Consider the following 21,659-nt stretch of genomic DNA (forward strand, 5'->3'; position numbering starts at 1 on the left):
AATGCTACAAAGCTATGAAATAATACTAACACCTTTCTTCTCATTTCCCCGCGGAGCTACAGAAGATTCCTCACGCATGGGCGCTTCCTTCTTGCGTGGCATCTCTACCAACAGCTACAACTGAACCCCTCCAAAGCAGAGATCCTTCACCTCCCAGTTGCTCTGTCCTTCTGTCAAGAACCTTGTCAAACTGAATAGCTCGCTCATTTTGAATACCCCCCCGGCTAAGAGCCTGGGAGTAACGATTGCCTCAGGTCTCTCCTTCTCCCAAGGAATCGAAGCCACAACTCAGACCTGGACATACATCCTACATAACATCTGCCCTTATCTCACAACAAACCATATGGACCTTGTGGTCCAGGCCATGGTGATATCCCACCTAGCTTACTGCAATTCTGTCCTGTCTGGCCTTCCAGCCTCTGCCATCAAACCTCTTTGGCTGATACAGAACGCTGTTGTATGAGCTGTGTTTGACCTGCTGAAGTGTTCCCCATGTATCTCCCCTCCTTATCTCTCTGCATTGGATTGCTATAGCTGCTCAGATTAAATTCAAGACCCTGGTTATGGTCTACAAAGACATCAATGGATCTGCACCCCAATATCTACAAGACCTGATCATTCGCTATACCCCAACCAGACTGCTATGCTCCACCATTTCTGTCCACTTGGTGGTCCCACACACAAGAGATCCAAAATAAAAAGAGCCAAAAGCACAAGTTTTCATTTCTGACTTCAATGTGGTGGAATGAGCTCCCTCTCTCACTCAGACCTACTGAATCTCAACATTCAAAAAAAATCTCTTTTAGACTCACTTCTCCCCCAATCCACTACAGGCTCAATAAACGTGTACAGTGTTATTTTTAATAATTAAAACAAAAAAAGCCCTACATGCAGCTACTTGCGCAGTGCACACTGGTCCACTTGGTGGTATGTGACTAAAAGACTGTACTCAAAAATTATCACGTGTCTGAATTCAAATCTCTCCTTCTGTTGATGTAATGCACCTTTTTGCCTTGTTCTTTGAGAGCTTCTTCGCTTTGGAGGAAAGCGTGTGCTGAATGAATAAATAAGTGTAAACGTAACACTAAACGCGTGGGGGGTGTGGTGGCGCAGTGGGTTGGACCGGGTCCTGCTCTCCAGTGGGTCTGGGGTTTGAGTCCTGCTTGGGGTGCCTTGCGACGGACTGGCGTCCTCTCCTGGGTGTGTCCCCTCCCCCTCTGGCCTTATGCCCTGTGTTGCCGGGTAGGCTCCCGTGACCCTGTATGGGACAAGTGGTTCAGAAAGTGTGTGTGTGTGTGTAACACTAAATGTAAAAATACATCCTATTCTGTTGAACGGCTAAGTGCGGTGTTCCTAGCAGCCTGTAGGGTGTAAGTTTAAAAAGGTTGCTCAATTGCCATTGGTCAGTTCTTGATTTAGGCGGGAATTTGTTATAACAGGCTGCACCTGGTGCACCGCACACAGGCTTTTTGCGCGGGAGCTAGAAGGTTCCACGGGAAAAAAAAATGCAACACGAGCTGCTACGTGTTAATAAACTCTTTTATTTATGCATTCAAAGTGCCCCGGTGTCGTGTTTCCGTAAAACCGCCAAAGAACGGTGTACCTTCCTTTCGGACACCACACAAGGTGTAATGTTTCATAGTTAAAAACCTGTATGTGACTGGATGGAGAAGGGATGCTGTCTATATGACATCATATATGTACAAGTGTATAGTTTCTATAAACAAATGCCTCCGGCGGAATACAATTTCCCCATTTGCGTGTGTAACTGTTTATTTTAGCTGGCCCCTATCTTCACAAAGATCTTCAACAGATCACTGGAGATGTGCGAAGTTCCTTCGTGCTTCAAACGCTCCACCATCATCCCCATCCCAAAGAAAACCAAAAGCACAGGACTTAATGACAACAGACCGGTCGCCCTAACGTCTGTGGTCATGAAGTCACTTGAAAAACTGGTGTTGGACTACCTGAAAGACATCACTGGACCCTTGCTGGACACCCTGCAGTTTGCTTACCGAGCAAACAGGTCTGTGGATGATGCAGTCAACATGGGACTGCACTACATTCTACAACATCTGGACAAACCAGGGACTTATGCGAGAATCTTGTTCGTGGACTTTAGCTCAGCCTTCAACACCATCATCCCAACACCTCCTCCTGTCCAAATTAACCCAACTCTCTGTGCCCACCTCCATCTGTCAGTGGATCACCAACTTTCTGACAGACAGGCAGCAGATAGTGAGGCTGGGAAAATTCTCATCCAATACTCGCACAATCAGTACTGGAGCCCCCCAGGGATGTGTGCTCTCCCCACTGCTCTTCTCCCTGTACACCAACGACTGCACCGCAAAAGACCCCTCTGTCAAACTCCTGAAGTTTGCAGACGACACCACACTCATCGGCCTCATCCGGGATGGTGACGAGTCTGTTTACAGACAGGAGGTCCAAGAGCTGGCTGTCTGGTGCAGTCACAACAACCTGGAGCTGAACACGCTCAAAACGGTGGAGATGATCGTAGACTTCAGGAGAAACACCTCAGTATTATCCCCACTCACCATCATGAACAGCACTGTGGCAACAGTGGAGTCATTCAGGTTCCTGGGCACCACCATCTCACAGGACCTGAAGTGGGGAGCCCCACATAGACTCCATCGTGAAGAAGGCCCAGCGGAGGTTGTACTTCCTTCGCCAGCTGAGGAAGTTCAACCTGCCACAGGAGCTACTGATGCAATTCTACTCTGCAGTCATCGAGTCTGTCCTCCGCACCTCTATAACTGTCTGGTTCAGCTCAGCTACGAAATCAGACATCGGAAGGTTACAGCAGATAGTTCGGACTGCTGGAAGAATCATCGGCACATCCCCCCCAACTTTCCAAGAACTGCACTCGTCCAGAGTCGGTGAAAGGGCTAGCAGAATCATTCTAGACCCCTCACATCCAGGCCACTTCCTCTTCGAACCCTTGCCATCTGGCCGGCGCTACAGAGCACCGAGCACCAGGACAGCCAGGCACAAGAAAAGTTTCTTTCCTCAGGCCATCTACTTCATGAACAGCTAAATCCTCCCTAGAGAGTAAACCAGTGCAATACATAATGCTATTTATATTTATATTTATAACTATTTATCACATATCTCTTACTTACACTCCCTTGCATTTGTATGTAGTGACTATTTTTGTATATTGGGTACTTTATATTTTTAAATATTTTTTATCCCTTGCTCACATACTCTATCTTCTCACCTGTCTTGTCACTGTCATTCTGTCTGTGCTGTGGTAGTTCCTGTCACCAAGACAATTTCCTTGTATGTGCGAACATACTTGGCAATAAAGCTCGTTCTGATTTTGATTCTGATTTTTGTTACATTCGGATTAGCTATACGAGCGACTTGTGCCACGTGGCTCGGAGGATCACGTGCAATTCTTTGATGGACCACACAGTGTCAGTGGTTTCCACAACTTGAATTAAGAGCGACGCGCTGATTTTTACACCTTTCCTATCATTTTGTAAGTACTGTATTGTTTTTAGTCAAAGTGGTAATTAGTTCGTCTCATCCATTTAATCTCAATTAAAGAAGACGGACTGACGTGTTTAAGTACGCACAGTATGCCTCATGTGTATTATATACAAGTGACGTGTGCATATAATGTTGTTTCACAGTTTTTTTGCATTTTCAGAGTATTCAAGATACCGCTTCTTACACTTTTCCCGAATTGCAGAATCACAAGGAACAGCGGAATAAGCTTTGGACTTGCACATTGCTTAGAACAGACTCTTAGGCCAGGTTTTAAAACGAAAGTTCACGAGTGGGATGAGGTTACGTGTTGCCCGCGAGTATATTATATACTATATGTAAATATCGTGATATTTTCTGTTATTGTTATTGGTCCTTACGATCCTTAATTGTTGACTAAATCATGAATGAAAGCAATTACGAAGTAGGCCTACTGGTGTTCAAACTGCTAATGTGCAAACCACGCCTTGGGCTCCCTGTCACTAATCCGCTCTTTTGGTGCGCATCCAGGCAATGTGATTATTCCCCTCAGCACGTCTACTTCGTGCTTCTATTCTTTCAAAGACTCCTGTACTAAAAAAATCATCACGATGGTGTGTTGGTGTATGTGAAGCTGACTCAAGCATTCTCCAAGTCTATTATGCACAAACGTTTCCAGTTTTATGGCATGTAATAAAGAGCTCTTTTGCAAATTCATATTTGTCGATGAAACGAAATGTGCCCATATGCATAACAACTTGTTTATTATCTTGAAATGATAATTGTATTCATTTAAGTCCTCTGTTCAATTTTCCATCACCGGGTGGCGTTGTAGAAGTCAAAAATGCAAAGCCATTTTCCTTTAAAGACGCACTTTCCACCTCTTGTGCAAAAATGTACCTAACTTTTAGAAAATGGCAATAACTTGTCATAACTCCACTTGTTTGCATTTTTGCACATATAGAGTTACAACATGGAGAATTAAGATTTAATTAAAGAATATCAAACGTTCAGTAAAACTATAAAAGTTTAGTTGAGCTGGAAATGTAGTTTTTTTTTTTGCTAATGTGCTTACTTGCAAGGGTTTCTATTAAACATTTAAAGTTAAGTTATTTACTCATGTAGCTGACACCTTACTCTAAGGAGATTTAGAACGTTGGACTACTTTACAGTTATTTACCCATATATACAGCTGGGTAATTCTGGATAAGTGCCTTACTCGAGGACACCAGAGTCAGAAATGATACTCGTACCTGTGACCTTCGGGTCCAAAAGGCAGCACTGCTAACCGCTACCCTACCAGCTGTTCTTCCTTGCTATATATTCGTGTTCTGATTATAGAACGTATTTATTGTCAATTGTGTAAGAAGCAACGCTAAACCTATTCAAATTAATGACTCGAACATTCCCTGTATTTTGTTCTTTCAGTGAAATATATAAATAAAAGTGCTAAATATTGTGTGAAAACTGTTAGTCAGGTACATTTTCATGAAAACAAATCTATAAGCGTGACGCCGGAACAAGAAGCATTACACCAATTAATATTATCGCCTGCTTTTTGTCAAAAATTTGGTCAAACGCTACAATTTCATAGGGAAAGCGATGCTGCTTCGACTTTCCCATGCAGCAGTAGTCGTTATGATTATTGAAATTTCTACCTTTCTCGCTTTTAATCTTGTTAATTAAACGTCCTTTCTGATTGGACGAGCAGTTAATCCCTGTGGGCTACACTTTCCTACTAACGTGAAAGTGGGACGGAGAACGAGTCACTATCTGCCCAAGGCGAGGGCAAGACGCACTGCGAGGAGCCACCAAGAAGACGTTCTTTAAGTCTCGCTGGAGCGTCCTAGGTACGTCTCACGTTGCTGTGCTCAGAGTAGTGGCAGACATATTTATATATATATATATATATATATATATATATGCATCTTTATGTGCAATACGGTCAGTAAGTTTGGAAGCAGGCTTCCCTGAAAGCATCAGCATCAGCTAGCAGCAGCCTGGCAGTCCAGACACAGAGAGAGGGGGGAAAAAAAAGACTCGCAGAAGAAGACGAGACTGAGACTGCATTCACCCAGAGAAGAAAGAGAGCGAGGGGATACGCGTTTGCCTAACCGATCAGCGATTTAAAAATGAACGTTGGGGAAGAGAACCTGCTGAAGTCGATCAGCAACGATACTCTTCTGGATCTGACTCAACGCTACGGCCAGTCCACGTTCGGCTTCGGCGCTGGCCATGGTGCTGGAAGTCCCGGGCGCTATCCGCTCACGCCGGCTGCTGATTTCCTCTCCGCTCAGACGGCCAAGTCCACCGAGAGCGGCGGGGAGCACACGAGCGACGAGGACGACGGCTACGATCCGCTGGACCCCAGGAAGAGAAGCTCGGCGTTCGACGACGACAAACACTCGGGCTCTCTCGCCAAGAAGCCCAAAGAGCAGAGGTCGCTGCGGCTGAGCATCAACGCGCGGGAGCGCAGGCGAATGCACGATCTCAACGATGCCTTAGATGGTCTGCGGGCCGTGATCCCTTATGCACACAGTCCCTCCGTGAGGAAACTCTCCAAAATTGCGACTTTGCTGCTGGCGAAGAACTACATCCTCATGCAGGCGCAGGCTTTGGAGGAGATGCGACGTCTCGTGGCTTACTTGAACCAGGGACAGGCCATCACGTCGCCCATTCCCACGGCCCTGGCTCCTTTCGGACAAGCGGCCGTGTACCCTTTCACGGGCTCGGCTCTGGCAACCTGCGCCGAGAAATGCACTTCTTACTCCGGAACATCCTCAAGTATCTTCAAACACTGCAGCGATAAGCCTTGACTGGGTTTCATCCCCCTCCCTGACCTGCTGCATCCACATGTTGGACTCCACTTACTTTGAGTTATTGCATCGAAAATGAGTTTAGTCGAACGCGTAACCTTACACCATGTTTAAATAACTGCAATGTTTCATTCCAGCCCAAAACCGATATTTGCTGAAGGCTTAAATAATTTCGGGAAGAAGCATTTAAAATGCTGTTAACCTTAAAGATGTACTTTCACCCTTTTTTTCTCTCTCTTTACGTAATTCATTGCAATTCCGTGTAAAAAGCATTCATGCGATGATGTGATGGGCATGAACGACTGCTTTTGTCTTTAGGGTGAACATGCTGGATTTGAAAAGTTTTCACCGGTTTTCATTTAAATTAACTTCTTGTAAACTATGCAACATTATGAAAACTACATGTTACCATTAATGTTCAGCAGCCACTACTATGAAGTTTGATCGTCGGTTTTTGCCGATTATGAATGATGTATTTCTCATGACTGCCGTTTCAGCTATGTGGGGAAAATATAATGTAGTATATTTTTGAAAAGATGTATAAAGGATGTCGACTTTGTTATTGCACAGTTAACTTGATTGTATTGTACAACTGTGGGACACTTGATCAAACTATGGATATCCAGACATTAGTTGCAAAACACTACATTGATTAAACATTTGGTTGTGTTGCGACATTGAATTTCATATATTGTTTATATGTCTTTATAATTAAAACATATATCTATGCTTGAAGAGGACTTGTCAGTGTGTTGCGACGTATAGGCGCATTTCAAAGCTCAGAACATTTCTTTGCTCTTTATCCATTATTTTTAAGCAAATATTCATCCAAAACAGCTTTGCGTTTCAGAACGTTTAAAAGACCATTATGAGTAGCAGTGCTTATTTCAAAAGAGAGATATAGAGTTATCGCATTTTAGTGTAATTACTGAATAGGCTATATTTTTAAAGCTTACAGTGAACTGAACAGTTGTTCTCTTAATGGTTTACATAAGATATATGTCTAGGGTGTAAAACACTGTAAATGACATAGTATTTTAGGATGCATTCAAGTTTGCAGTCACATAATATTGACTTGGTTGTGCAACGTGTTTATCTCAAATCGTCCCGTGCTAATCTATTTAAGTACTGAGTTCCGACTTGTAACGTTAATTTTATTAGTTAGCAATATTATCATGACTCACTTGAGTCCGCAGTACGTACAGCCACAAAATATTTATTCCACAGCAAGCTACGCAAAACGATTGCGAAACTGAGATTCATCAGCTCCAGAACTCTAATATCTACTAGTAAAAAATCGACCTTTTGTTTGCCGAATTTTGGGTTAGTGGACACTGACACTCTGGCTGCTGCACTAAACTGCTAAATCTGAGTTCAGGGTGTATTAATCTAATTATTTCGATCAGTCCGCTGAATCCCTGTCAGAAGACCAGCCCTACAAACGGGCTGCTTGTCGGCTCCATGTGGCCACGGGACCAACCGCAGGGCGCGAGTGACCTGTCTCCGTGTATTTGTGTGATTGCGAGTCTCCCCTGTAAGCAACCTACTCTCCTCACTATTAACCCAATTCCAGCTCCTGTCTCCTCTGCTGTGTTCATGCGACGAACGTGCGGGGGGTGTAGAGGGGCAGCCGTGGACAAATGAATGATCTGTGCTCAACTCACTTTTGAAGGAACTCATATGGAGCTGAATGTAGACCACGTCTGAACTATTGCATGGCAAGTGCGAGGGGTTTTCCAACAGTACCAAAACGGTTCGTGTTTATTTCAAACGAAAAATCTGTCACTATAGGATGCTCACTTTTGGGTAAAAAACAAGCTCTGCACAGAAATAAATAAATTTCATTCCAGCGAGTCCTTCGACGACGGGTGGTTCTGGAAATGCATTCGCTAAATAGCAATCTACTTCTCGGCAATATATAATAAAGAATTATTTTAACGTTACTTCAACACCTTACTACTGAGTTTAAACGGTTCCTTTTAACACATTGGATAAAAAAATACAGCACTGAAGTTACAGCGTTATGTTGTGAATTTATTAGTTGCTTTTTTTTTTCGTAAAAGTGCTGCGTGTTTAAGCAGGTACTACAGGTTCAAAATTGTATAGAATTATTATGTACATTTTATAGACGGCGGTAACTGTAATGATAACAAGCGCTCAAAATCAGTCTTGTCACAGGACACCTAATAAACGTGGTTCGGAAAGGGGCCTCTAAAAGAGGTATTCTCCGCTACAGTCTTTAACGACCAACTGATTTATTTTATGTTTTTCCACATTCCTCAGAGCAGAGTCAGAAATCTACTTAAAAAAAAACATTTTACAGGAGTTAACCAGTAGCTAAAAATGCTACAGTTCCACGGTATGTGCGACATAAACATGGCATTTTATCTGAAAAATAAGTTACAATAAACAGGGCTGAAGTCAACGTTTTTAGAATTGTAAGATGTTCCGCCAGAAGACAAAACGCGCAGCTCTAAAGTGGTGTCATTTTAAATGGTTTTATCTTTCAAGACATACTAGTCATTCTATCTGAGACTGATCAATGCAAATACTACAGTGATTCAAAGTTACGCCACGTAAATGGAACCAGGCCCGTTTCGTCGTACAGTATTGCGAGTGGCGAAAGTGCGTCGCCTACTAAAAACGTTGACCCGGGAGAAGTTTTGGCACGCTAATAAAAGCGCAGTCTCACTGTGTTCTTTTTCTCGGTCACACTTTCCATCTCGTTCGACGTCTCGGTGTGCGGTATCGCTGTACACGTAGAGAGTGCCTCTCAAAGTCAAAGCAGGCGTGTGTTGAAGATTGACAGCCGCGCTTCACCACGCAGCCGCCTGACTGACTGCCTGCCTGCCTGACTGCCTGCCTGCCTGTCTGTCTGACTGCCTGACTGGTCGCGAGCGCTGCGCGCAGACTCGCTCCTCTTTAGCTCGAGACCGCGACCTGTCATCGCAGAACTCGGCGCGCGGCGTCTCGTGCCGCCGATGACAGGATGTCAGAAAGCGCGCGCATCCTTCTTAACGCGGGAACCACGCTGCTGTTTTGTTTGTTTTATTTTATTTTACTTTTTGTCTGTATTGACTGCCAAGGTTAATTAGAGTGAAAGAAAATGACATTAAGACAAAAGATTAAGGGCTGGTACTTCCTTACTGTCGGTACTTACCGTACTTTTTAAATTGTAGTTAATGTTCATCCTGAAAACTGTAGCTATTTGATTTTAAACAGGTGTTTGTATATTTATGCACTTATTTTTTATCATTATTATGTCTGTTTTTAAATATTGCACTATGGAAATTGTGCTATATAACTCAACACTGAAGTAGGTACAAGTAACATGTCTGTCTTAGACTGTTACAGATACGTAAGTGACATGTAAGGTGCAGAGTGTTTTTTTTTTTGGTGCACAGCTCCTAAAGGTGAGAGAACGTGGAACAGTTGGAATTTGCTAACAAACATTTTTATCTCTGAAAAACTATGGTTGCTAGTTCTGCTCTGTTCGTGAGAAGAATGGGCTAAGGCCTGCTGTGTAGAAGAAGTGACGGTGCACTTCTCATGAAACTTTTACAAAGTTTTCATTCCACACTTTACATTTTGCATGTAAAGTATTTACTTGAGATTGCAAGAACTTAAATATAATTTCGCTTTAGTTTTCCACCACTCTTTGAGAGCATACACCCACATGGACATAATGCTCCTGTATTATTTTGACAGCACTGCTGAAATTAATTGACTCGTTACAGATGAAATGCGTCCGAGACACACCGTATCACTCTTCAGAGAACCGACTCCTTTTACACATTTGAATATGGAGCAGTCCAAAGCATATAGGATCCCAGAGGAAGGAATAGGGGCTGACTTAAAATACTTAAAATTCATGTGGATTTCTTAAATCAAGAAACTAATCCAAAACACTAAAACTGATAAATTAACCCAGCAGTACAGGTGATTGAGGTGTGTATTTGCCACCTTTGCTTGATTGTTTTCGGTAGAAGGAAATGTTTAAGTCGCCAGTGTTGTGTTCCTTTCTCCGCCGCTAGGAAAGCCTCCCCACCACCCTCTCAACCTTCGGTGCTACTCTATGACATCACAACCTCTCATTCCTTCCAGCTCTGTTTTGTCGAAAGTGATGAAGGGGGGAGTCAGTTTGTTTTGCGGTGCTGTGTGATTCAGTGCGACGTTGCTGCGAGTTAAGGCGAGACAGGCCTCCCGTTTGTTACTTTAATCAGGCGGATGGGGGGAAATTTCTGCACAAGGCCCCAAACCCCACGATGCCGCAGTCAGGCGAAGAACAAATCTATAGCCACAAGGCACCTGACACCGTGCATTTTAAATTCACCGCCATTGTGTAAGCAAGAAAGCCCTGGTCAAACACAAAATGAAAGAGTGGTGGCCAGGATGAGGGGGACTTACAGGGTTCATTTTTAAGAAGCAATTTTTTTTTTTTATTTAGGCTGATATTAGATGGGCTCGCATGCTTATTTCAGTGAAATCATGCACAGAGACCGTGGAAAACAAACAAAAAGAAATGTGCTTGATGATGGGTGCTGCAAGCGTGTTCAAGTCTGAGGAGACAAAAGGTCAAACAGAGCGAGAGCGGAACATGGCAGCGGCTTGCCCTCTCTGTCTCTCAGCTTGACAGAGTATCCAAGATGACAAACAGGGCAGCCATTAGCAGATAGACCTTAATCTCTGTAATGGTCCCCCAGACACAAACTGGTGGAAGTTTTTCTCAGACAAAGACACAGGGAGGGAGAGGGCAGAAAAAACGTAAAAACGTGCATCCATTGGACACCGACATCCCAGCCTCTGTCCCCCCACCTTCAGCGCCCTCTTTACCAGCTAATCGGGGACCTCCTCTGGATGGAGCAGGGGAACCGCTCATTAATTACTGCCAAAAGCAATGGAGTGGGCTATCAATAATCCGCCAAGCGGAGAGGTTGCTGACAGGCAGGCAGGGCGGATCCTAATTGTGGCTGATAAACACATGGGAGTAAATGAGGCTCTATTTGCACCCAGCACTCACTTTCTGGTGTCCTGTCTTTCTTCTGCTGGTATTAGTGAATAGCACAGATTAAAATTATGGCAATAATTTTTGTCTGTAAACCAGTGGCTTTCCTTCTTTTTTGTTCTTTCATTAAAAACCAATTCACCTGGCTGGGCTATACCTGTGTCAACTGTGGTTCAAGGTCTTATGTTCAATCTCCATAGGAGGTTACACCAGTGTGGAGGAAATATACCATAGATAAAATGGACCAATGAGTACCACACTGTCATAATCACGGAATCTCACTTGTACATGAATATATGCATACATTCTCAAAACCGTCTTTCTCTTAGAGAGATATTGCATAGTCTCCTTTGTCTCCCAGTTTTGACAACCATTACTAGTAGCAACAGGGGGTGTGTAATAGAGTCCCACATCTTTAGATTGGTGATTCCAGTGTCATTGGCAGATACCTTTGCACATTGAGTGGCTACTGCCCCATACTCATTTTGTATAAAGCAGCTGCTAAGATCATGCTCACCTGCATTCCACTGGTTGCATGCTATGTCTCACCATTGCATACAGTAGCCTGTAATCTGTGCTTTGGACAGCAAATAATGTCATAGTAGCCGTAGCTGTTGAAGAAGTGGAAGGAGGTGAGTCCAGATCTTTCCTTTTTATTCATTTAGCTGTTTCGCTGATTTTTTCCTCCAAAGCAACATAAAGTATTAAGCAATACAATTTTAGTTTAGATGAAATTTAGATGCAATTTTAGTCTAACTGAATGGTCAAGGGTACTACAGCAGAGTGTGGAATATGAACCTGGGCCTTTTGAGTTCAAAGGTATCAGTGCAGTGAATGCCTAGCCAACCATGTTTCAGTGTGAGATGGTAAAATCAGCTGATCTCCAAAGATAGTGTCTGATCGCCACTTATAAACCTGATATGTACGACCCTAAAATAATGGTAGTGATGATAATGATGATGGACATGCTTTCAAGTTGACCCCGACTCATAGTGACCACTCGCATGCTTTGTAAGGCAAGTGAGGAATGGCACTGGATTGCCCTAAAATTATATTGAATCCAAACGGGAGTGTGCCACACGCATTTGCTGTAGGACTCTGAAATTAGGCTACTGCAGTATTTACGTTGTCTCTTGTCAGTTTCTTTTGCTTTTGTAGTATTTGCTTTGTACTGGGCAGACCTTGTGTTGCATAATAAGATGAGGGAAACAAACTCTCGAATCTCTAAGGAATGTGTGCTTTATAGAATAGGTTAAAATGAAATAGAACCATTCTGACTTACCGGCTTAGAGCAAATAGTCCAGGAGAGAACAGGTTTGTAATTCATGGAAAAATTACATGAAACTTTATTAAATTAAAGAAAGGTGGTTTATTGTGCTTTATACATTTTTTAAGGTTCATTTGATGGTATTTGTAAAATTTACAGGAGGGAACGCTTTTACCTTCATCATCATGGGAGAATCCGTGACTTCTACCTGTACTGTAAATTTCTATTTGTTCTTGTTAGCATTCTACAGATAATTTAATTGTTTTTCTCTTTTCACAACATGTTCTTCTTTCAACGTGATGTCACATGATTTTTCTGACATTTCTGATTTTATAATACCACTTCTTCTGACAAAATAATGATCCTTTGGTAGGGAAAAACTTCTAATTGTTTTTACACAGACATACAGTACATTTTGGAGCTTATGCTGAAGCTTGAGGGCATGTTGTTGGACAAGGAGAGAGGGATGCAGGAACCGGGCCGCTCTGCTGCAGTGAGTCAGAGCCTGCATTTGAGCTCGGCACCAAATGAAAGGGAAGATTAATAGCATTTATCACAGCAGATAGACTTGCGCTTTCCTAATTAAAATTGTTAGAACATGCATGCAGCCAAGGATCAGTAGCTTTTAATGAGGACCTTGTAGGCTGATTTGGGTCTAATTTTCTGCTTAATAAGGCTGGTTTAAAAAGTAATTTTGGAGGGATGTGACTCTTTTAAACCTGCTCATTATCAATAATAGTGCTTCACTTAAGCACTTCAGGAAACGTTGTGTTTAATTAATATAGCGCTGGCACGTGGATTAGCTGACAGACTGGAAGGCAGAGCGGGGGAGAATTGATGAAGAACTCTCAAGGACACTGTTTTCATGAGGCAGCTTCATTACAGTCTAAATAGCACTGCAAGTGGCAAAATTCTGAAACTAATGCCAGTTTCAGATGCATTATAGCACAGCAATGCTTTTTGTGTGCTTGCATGTTTCCTTTCCTTGGAGTTTACAAAATCAACACTAGGGCAATGTTTTATTAGCTCTGGGTTTCAAATCAACCTTTATAAATTTGCCGATTCTGCTTGAAACTTGAAGTGTGATGTTTCCACCAATGTGAATGGAACAAATGTTTCAACTGATCTACAATTAAATTCATTTATAGCTTATCATTTTCGAATGTTTATACTTCAGATTGTACTGTTTCTTACCAGTGCCTCAGTTTTTTTTTACTTTCAAATTAAGACCTTCATTAAAAAATTTTACAGTTCGATTTTGACTAATGTAATCATTACTCTGAAATGATTTTTAAACTTGTTTTTTCAACAACCACACATCCATGCTATTGGATTAAATTTACAGGCTCAGTTTAGGGCAAATGCCATGCAAAATTAATTCTATTACATATGAAACCGATATACTCTCAAATTTTACTGTCAGGAGTAAGTTTTTTATCATTATAAATTCTGTAACTTTAATGGAAGCAAATATCAAATGGTGTTTACTTTGCGGAAATGCAAAATAAATTTGGCAGGATATGGTGCTGACAAATATTTACATTGCATTAACTTTTACGAACTTTGACATAATCTCGAGGCAGAGTGATTTTGATAAGTTCAAGTGAGCACCCTGAATAACACATTAAATTGCTTCAAAACTGATGGGAACAGACTGTCACTAAGTAGACAAATGGAAGAATGTGAGAATGAAGAGAATTATTGTAAAAATTAGCCAGCTGTGCAAGTGGGTAAATTCTTGTGAGTACCTTAACATTGCAAGTCACTTTGGAGAAAATAAGATAAATAAATAAATGTTGGTGTTGGTGGTTCACAAAGGGGCATTTGTCACTGCTTCCCATTAATATCACAACCAAAGGCAGAGTTTAAATTCAATTCATTTTTATGGTGTCTTTCCTACGAGTGGAGGTGTAAAGTAGTCAATATAACACCGAGAAAGTTTTAGCAAGATTAAAAATACACACACACACACATTTTCAGAACCGCTTGTCCCATACGGGGTCACGGGGAACCAGAGCCTACCCGGTAACACAGGGCATAAGGCCAGAGGGAGAGGGGACACACCCAGGACGGGACACCAGTCCATCGCAAGGCACCCCAAGCGGGACTCAAACCCCAGACCCACCGGAAAGCAGGACTGTGGCCCAACCCACTGCGCCACCGCACCCCCCAGATTAAAAATAGAAAAAATAAAATCAAAATGTGTAACAAAATCCTCAGTTGACAAAGCCTATATTTTATACTATGACACGTTGTGTGCAATACTAGATAAACTGAAAGAGTTCTGCCGCTCATGCTCTTGTGAGTGGATTTCAGTGACAGCATATTAATTTTGCAGAGTAAAAATAACATTGTTACATTTGGTTAACATAAAACAATTGTCATGACAACATGGCAGAAATGTGAACTATTTTAATTTATATTACTGCAGCCAAAACTTCATAAGTGTGAATGCTCTGTGAAAAGATACAAATTATGAATAATTTATTGTTAAATTATAAGAAAAAGATAAAAAGAAGATGTAATAAAATATCTAAACTCCTAAGTTTATCAAAACTTTAGGCTCATGTCATGTGCTGTATACAACAAAGGGTTATGATAACAAAAAACACATGGCTTTGCAAGAATTAACAAACATTAATATACATCCTTATACATTATAGTCCCACAAATTCATTATATTCCCAAATCTTGTCAAACCTATTTCTTCCAATTTTTTAGGTATTAGACCCAACATTATTGTTTCTGCTTCTGATAATAATGTGGTAATAATAATATATTGAAAATTATAACAGTGATGGTGGTGGAGATTCTGATAATGATGACTATTGCTAGAAGCAGTGGAAGTTACAGTACAGCACATATTTTGGTGTAACATGTAGGAATATGGCAATATTTGCATTTTTACATCTGTTTACCTGAACCCCTGATAAAGACCATGGTGATCAAGGCGGTTGGCCGATAAGCCCCGACTTACACTCTCAAATGCTGTGTATCTCTCTACAGTAGATCGCTAAAGACCCACAAAGCTTCTTTATCCCATTGAAGTAATCAGCTTACTGCACAGCTTCAATGTTCAATATCTATATCAGTGGAAACTTGTTGATTTGTGGGGCTTTAGAGCAGACTAACAATCTGAATGATTTTATTTCATTAAAATCATTTCTTTTTTCCTCAAACCATGTACATCATAAAAAAATATAGCAGAAGTGAGCTTAGGTGTGATACCGGACTTCCAAGATTAATAGGACCTGGTTTGAAAAACAGGCTGGCACCCTTAGCTGTTGAATGCAACATGTAGGATCAGTCAGCCTATCCACACAGATGGGAGATGCTTTAGGCTCAGCCATCCAAATGGTGAAGGAAAAGAGGGAAAGGGAGGTGAGAGGGGACAACTTTCGCCAATCTGACAAAATAACCCAAAATGTGCTTTAAAAAAAGCTTCCGTGATATGTTGACTAAGTACATTTTTGAGTACGTTTATGAGAATAGACACACAAACACAGTTCTGCGCCCAGTTTAGATGACAGCCTGGCTCTCCTCACTGCCACCTGATCCCGATCAAACAATCATTCCAACAAGTATTTGAACAGCATTTCCCACACCACCGTGAGCTTGCTTTCATTCACTGCTGTGCCTGGAAAGTCTCCATGTACTAGTCTTCGAGAATTTACTGGTGCCCTCGGAGACTCCGACAGTCTACCATGGGTCTAGCACTTCACAGGTACTTGCTGCTCCCCAAGGTTATAGACCTTCACAAGATTTTACTAGCGAACCACCAGAGTTTGATATTAGCCAAGGTTACAACCAGTCTAACCCTTCATTGGAAGTCCACAAGAGTTTTTCAGCGTAACATCTTGCAAGAGTTTTCCAAATTCATAAAAGTTCATAAAGCTTCCCATTGCAAGACTTCACCTGAGCCTAGACATCCATAAAATTTTAATATGGGTTTTAAGGTCTTACGTATCTGTTGAGACCAAGATGAAATGTGTAGATTTACTGTATTACTAAAGAAATGAAAACATCAATTCAAATAAACCAACCGCTGAGTTATTTAAAACTCTTTTTTCCATTTATACGTTCTTGTCACAAGAGAGCCATTTTTTCCTTCATATAAAATATTGTTTTTTTGAAATGTTCATATGAAAAGCAGCTGAATGCTGCTGATCTTCTTTCTTTGTTTTCCTTTTATAATATATTAAGCTAAGGACCATTTCACTTGTGAGTGTCTGATAAGAAGGATCAAGCTAAATGGTTTCTAATCCATTAAGTGGAATTGCTTATATCAGATTTAGCCTTGGAGTGAAGTGACCACTCCTTTGGGTGGTAGATACCAGAGCTGGTTTCATTTTAATAATCAAAATAAGATCCTCCTACATCATTTCAATTGCTTGGTTGATACCACTCAAACAGATACATATTTCAGGTACCATGGGCAAGTCCTGAAGCTTTAAAGGAATTAAGGGGTTTATTCTGTTGTTTGGTCGGTAATACTTTTTGAAATACTCTAATATAGAAAGTGTTCTAATAAAGAAAATGGATTTGTTTTGATGAAGATATTGCCATAATTTCCCTATTGGATAAGCTCTTATTCTTTGAATCTGTTGGGCTACTGGTGCTACTGAAAGGATCTGATTGTTTTCCAATTCTTGGGGAAAGAACTGAAAGCAACTGAAAGGGGTTAATAAGCATTTTGTTAATACCTATGTTTGGGATAAGCTTTTAGTTCTGTCACTTGTTCAGAACTTAATGGAAATGAGCAAGACAATAGTGAGCCTATAGACAACACGTTGCAATAATACACACACACACACATTTTCTGAACCGCTCATCCCTTACGGGGTCACGGAGCCTACCCGGCAACACAGGGCGTAAGGCCGGAGGGGGAAGGGGACACACCCAGGACGGGACGCCAGTCCGTCGCAAGGCACCCCAAGCGGGACTCGAACCCCAGACCCACCGGAGAGCAGGACTGTGGTCCAACCCACTGCACCACCGCATCCCCACCGTTGCAATAATAATAATAATAAAAATAATAATAATAATAACAATGATAAGGTTGCGAAGTCCAGTAACAGTCCATCGTGTTGGTTTGGCTCTGTAGAAATAGAAGTTCCTTTTGCTGAGATGGTGTGATTCTGTGCGTGAACTGGGCCCAGAGTGGTGTGGCTGTGAGCGAAAGGAGCCCAGGAGCACCCCCCCCCCCCACTCCCACTCAGGTGGACATCAGCCAGGCAGCCCACTGTGTGAGGGATTATCTCAGGAAGTGCAGCAAAGCAACAGTAATATGGAGACTCTCTGAATGCACATCACATGCAAGCCCCACACCCTCCACATGTGTTCCACACTTTGCACAGATGTACATGTTCACATGCGAGCTGTTCACACATGGTCTGGATAAACGCCACAATGACTCGTAACATGTTACACATGCATTCCACAAAAGTCCTGTACATTCCACACGCATTGCATACCTTTTCCACCGTATTTGTATGCATTCCAAAAAGGCTAGACACATTCCATGATCACACCACACTCTCCAACGCTTATTTCATCTTGGTCCTCTACATTCCTCAAGGCGGCTGTACATGTCCCGCACATTATCGGTAAAGGCTCTGTACACATTCCATACTCACTCAAAGCTCGTTTTGCAAAGGTTCCGCATGGTGCACAAAGGCTCTACACAAATTTCACCCATGTTCCATAAAGGCTGCACAGACATTTCACACATTTTCCTCAAAGTCTCCACACACTCGACAAACATTCTTCATTATTCTGTCAGCATAAAGGATCCAGTTTTAGCCACACACCACTGAGGATATTTAAAAATTCAAATTTTTTTCCCTGCTTTCTGTTCTCTGACTTTTACTGAGATTTAAACTTATCGTTCTGCAAATGTTTCCTTCCTCTGAAAACTTGGTATAAATAAAAATGTGTTTTCATTGGTTGCCAGTCTCAGCAGACCAATCGGCTTAACCTCTTTATTCAAGAACACAAAACAATGCGTGATCTCTGTCAGACAACAACATACAATACATTTGTATTATCACTTCTATTCTTCCTACTCACCCCCTTTGTGAACACGGGATTTAGATTATTCATTCTTCAGCTCAATTTTCATTTTAATCATGGCAATGGGATCATTTCATCCAGTAGGGGGAATGGGTCAATTGTTCCTATTGAGCTCTTTTGTTTTTTAGATGTGTAATATGACTGAGTAAGAGGATTTGAGGAAATAAATTGTGTGATTAAATCATGTTTGCTGAGGTAAACCAGTAGTCATGACTGTTATGCACAGAGTGGCTTTAACAGCTCTAGGTTAGGATTCTTGGCAGCAGGGAGGCATAGGGGCTCTCTATCTATATAAAACAAGCCAAGAGGTCAGGAATCAGGTGGTATATCCTGTTAAACATGACAGTATAACAAGACATCCTAAAATTGTCAAAAAAATAAGGATTTGAAGACAGTGATGTCATTATGTTGAGGACAGCTGAGGACATCAAGTATGGAATACTGGAGATAGCCTTTAGACCCAAAGGTTGCGGGATTGAATCCTCTCCAAACATAGCAAGGTACTTACTCTAAATCACTCTGTTTAAAAAAGAAAACCTTACCTAGCTGTATAAATGTAAGTTGCTTTGGAGAAATGTTTCGGTGACATGATCGAATGTAGTATAGATGTTTGCAGGACGAGAGGGAAAAGAGGATGTTGAGCAGCAGGTAGTTTGTTAGAAAACTGGGCTTGTAGCAAAAAGGCTGCATGTTCTTGTCAGCTGTCTTGCCTGTGGCCAAGCTACTTATACTGAGTTACTTCAGCCAAATACCTAGTAACACAAATGCGATCAAGCGGCGGTTACGAGCATTTACAAAGCAATTGTGCAGATAATAATGCAGATTAGTGGACAGGCAGGGCATGGTGGGCAGTCGCAGGCAAAGAAGAGGATGCGGTGGGGGGGTTGTGCGTCGTCTGCTTGGTCGGGTGTGCCTGGGCATCGATGGCTCATCATCCCTTACTGCTGGTGTGAAGCGTTCTCAGTGCTCCACAACTAGCATGTGGCCAGACAGACAGCCCTCAGCAGTAAGGTAGACAGCAGCACAGCATGAGTAACTGGTGCAAGCTTCACTTTCTCAAATCTGTCATTATTATTAAAGTTATTGCTGTTTTCATTGTTTTGCAAAATAATTTTTGCTATGGCAATGCCATCCTTCTTAAAATACAGTAGTATAGCAATCATTTCAGCTAGGTGTGAGTGCATGATAGTACCATTTTTAAATAATTTAAATAAAGAACGCAAGAGTATGAAAAATTACAACTGTAATAATGCACACACACTATTATGCATTAATAGTAATAATGAGATCTACCTCTGCCAGCCCCCCACCCCCATTCCCACTACTGAGAGTGAAAACCAATGGCAGCGAAGGCCAGCAAGTCACTGGGACAGTAAGCCAGCGAGCAGGGGGTGCATCATGGCTGTTTCACTGCAGATCACAGGAGTAAATTCTCTCCAATTAATCCTCATAGTGGGGACTCAGCCGGCCTGGCTCAGCCATTTCACCACCCCCCTCAGGCCTTATTTTGTGCCCCCTCTTACTCTTTGGGCATTTGGCATGGGATACAGGGTGTACTCCTTAGGGATTCCTGCTAACCCCGCTATGGGAGCAATGCCACCCATCTCCCCTGCCCTGGCCTCAAATGAGTATAAATAAATGCCTTCTTTTTTTCTTGGTTTTCTTTCTCCGTGACATAACCCATAACCATCGTAGAAAGCAACTGAATTTGACTGCTCACAGACTCTTTGCTGGAGAAAGTAGCTGTCGTATCCAGAGGTCAAGGTCCTGCAATTAAGCTGATTATTATTTCCACAGCTTTATGTACCAGTATTTTTCTTCAGCTAAAGAGTCATAATTATTCCTTCTCTTTCCCTATTAACTAATTGTATTGCTGTAGTTAATAGCTTACCAGTCTTGGCTTTTCTTTACAGTTCTGGTACATGTATGAAGTGGAACGCGTGCTTGTGAAGTGTGTGCACTGATTTCAGGAAGGTGTGTGCAATTACTTTTTGTGGTACCATGCATAACCATAATACATGTCAGATTGCAATGGAGACAGGCTGGCTGGGAGGCTAATGTAGTTAAGCTGCGGATTGGGCTCGCTCAGTGGCCCTCTGCAGATCCCTCTGCCGCCAGAATCATTATTTACATTAGTCTAAGACGATGGATTTCCTAGCGCCTGCTAAAATGCATGCAGTTTAATGTAATGGACTAATCCAGCATGGTGCAATGTCCAGACTCAAACAGGGAAGCCAATTCAGTGGAAGCTTTATGTCCAGACATCAAGATAAGTTGTAAAATGGTTGGAAATGGGAAAGACTATTTTTTCTCTCCTCCTTTTTTAAGGAGTATAAACATTACAAAAGCATTACATTTTTAAATTGTTTTTTTTTTTATTTTAGGTGTTTTCTTTAATGGTTTTTCACACTGCTGCTGCCTGAAGGGCACTGTGCATTGCTTTTTGTGGTTCTGTTTAATTGTTTAGTGGATGGATGGATGGATGGATGGACTTCATGTGCGCATTCTACAGCGCTTCTCTGTGTCCAGCTGTGGAACCCAGGATGCTGAAGTCTCTGTCTCAACTAATGAAAGCGAACCGCTTCTCTACAGTCCCTTTTTGTTCCAGAGTTCTTGTTGTGGCTGAAGGATATTTCCCACAATGCAGAAACTTTTACACCCAGCATAATCAGCTTCCAAGACAAATGTCTTCATGCTTACCATGTTTACCATTATTATAAATATCAGGATGGTGTTTCAGATTATCACCAATAACTGTAATGGCAGCAGCTGTTTTCCTGTCCTCAAACTGCGTTTGACTTAATATGCCGGCACAGTGGCTCATCTCTGGTGGCTTAACCATCAGATGTTTGCCGGTCCAAATTCATTGCAAGAGATTGTTTTAGATTAAGTAGTGGGGCACTCCGCACAAACGATGATCCATATTAAATCTCTGTAAAATGAAAATTGCTTAGATTTAGTGGGGATCATCAGCAACGGTGAATTTAATCACAACCTAGATGTGTGCTTG

At 41.9% G+C, this 21,659-nt stretch overlaps 1 protein-coding gene across 1 annotated transcript; it reads left to right on the top strand.

The window, feature by feature from the left end:
- The first annotated feature begins 5,430 nt into the window (after positions 1–5,430).
- On the top strand, positions 5,431–6,805 carry bhlhe23 (basic helix-loop-helix family, member e23). The gene has a single exon (XM_018756615.2). The coding sequence runs from the start codon at positions 5,622–5,624 to the stop codon at positions 6,303–6,305; it is 684 nt and encodes a 227-aa protein (XP_018612131.1). The 5' UTR covers positions 5,431–5,621; the 3' UTR covers positions 6,306–6,805.
- The last annotated feature ends 14,854 nt before the right edge of the window (positions 6,806–21,659 follow it).

This window comes from Scleropages formosus, chromosome 2 (genome assembly GCF_900964775.1).
Source record: "Scleropages formosus chromosome 2, fSclFor1.1, whole genome shotgun sequence".
Taxonomy (NCBI): Eukaryota; Metazoa; Chordata; class Actinopteri; order Osteoglossiformes; family Osteoglossidae; genus Scleropages; species Scleropages formosus.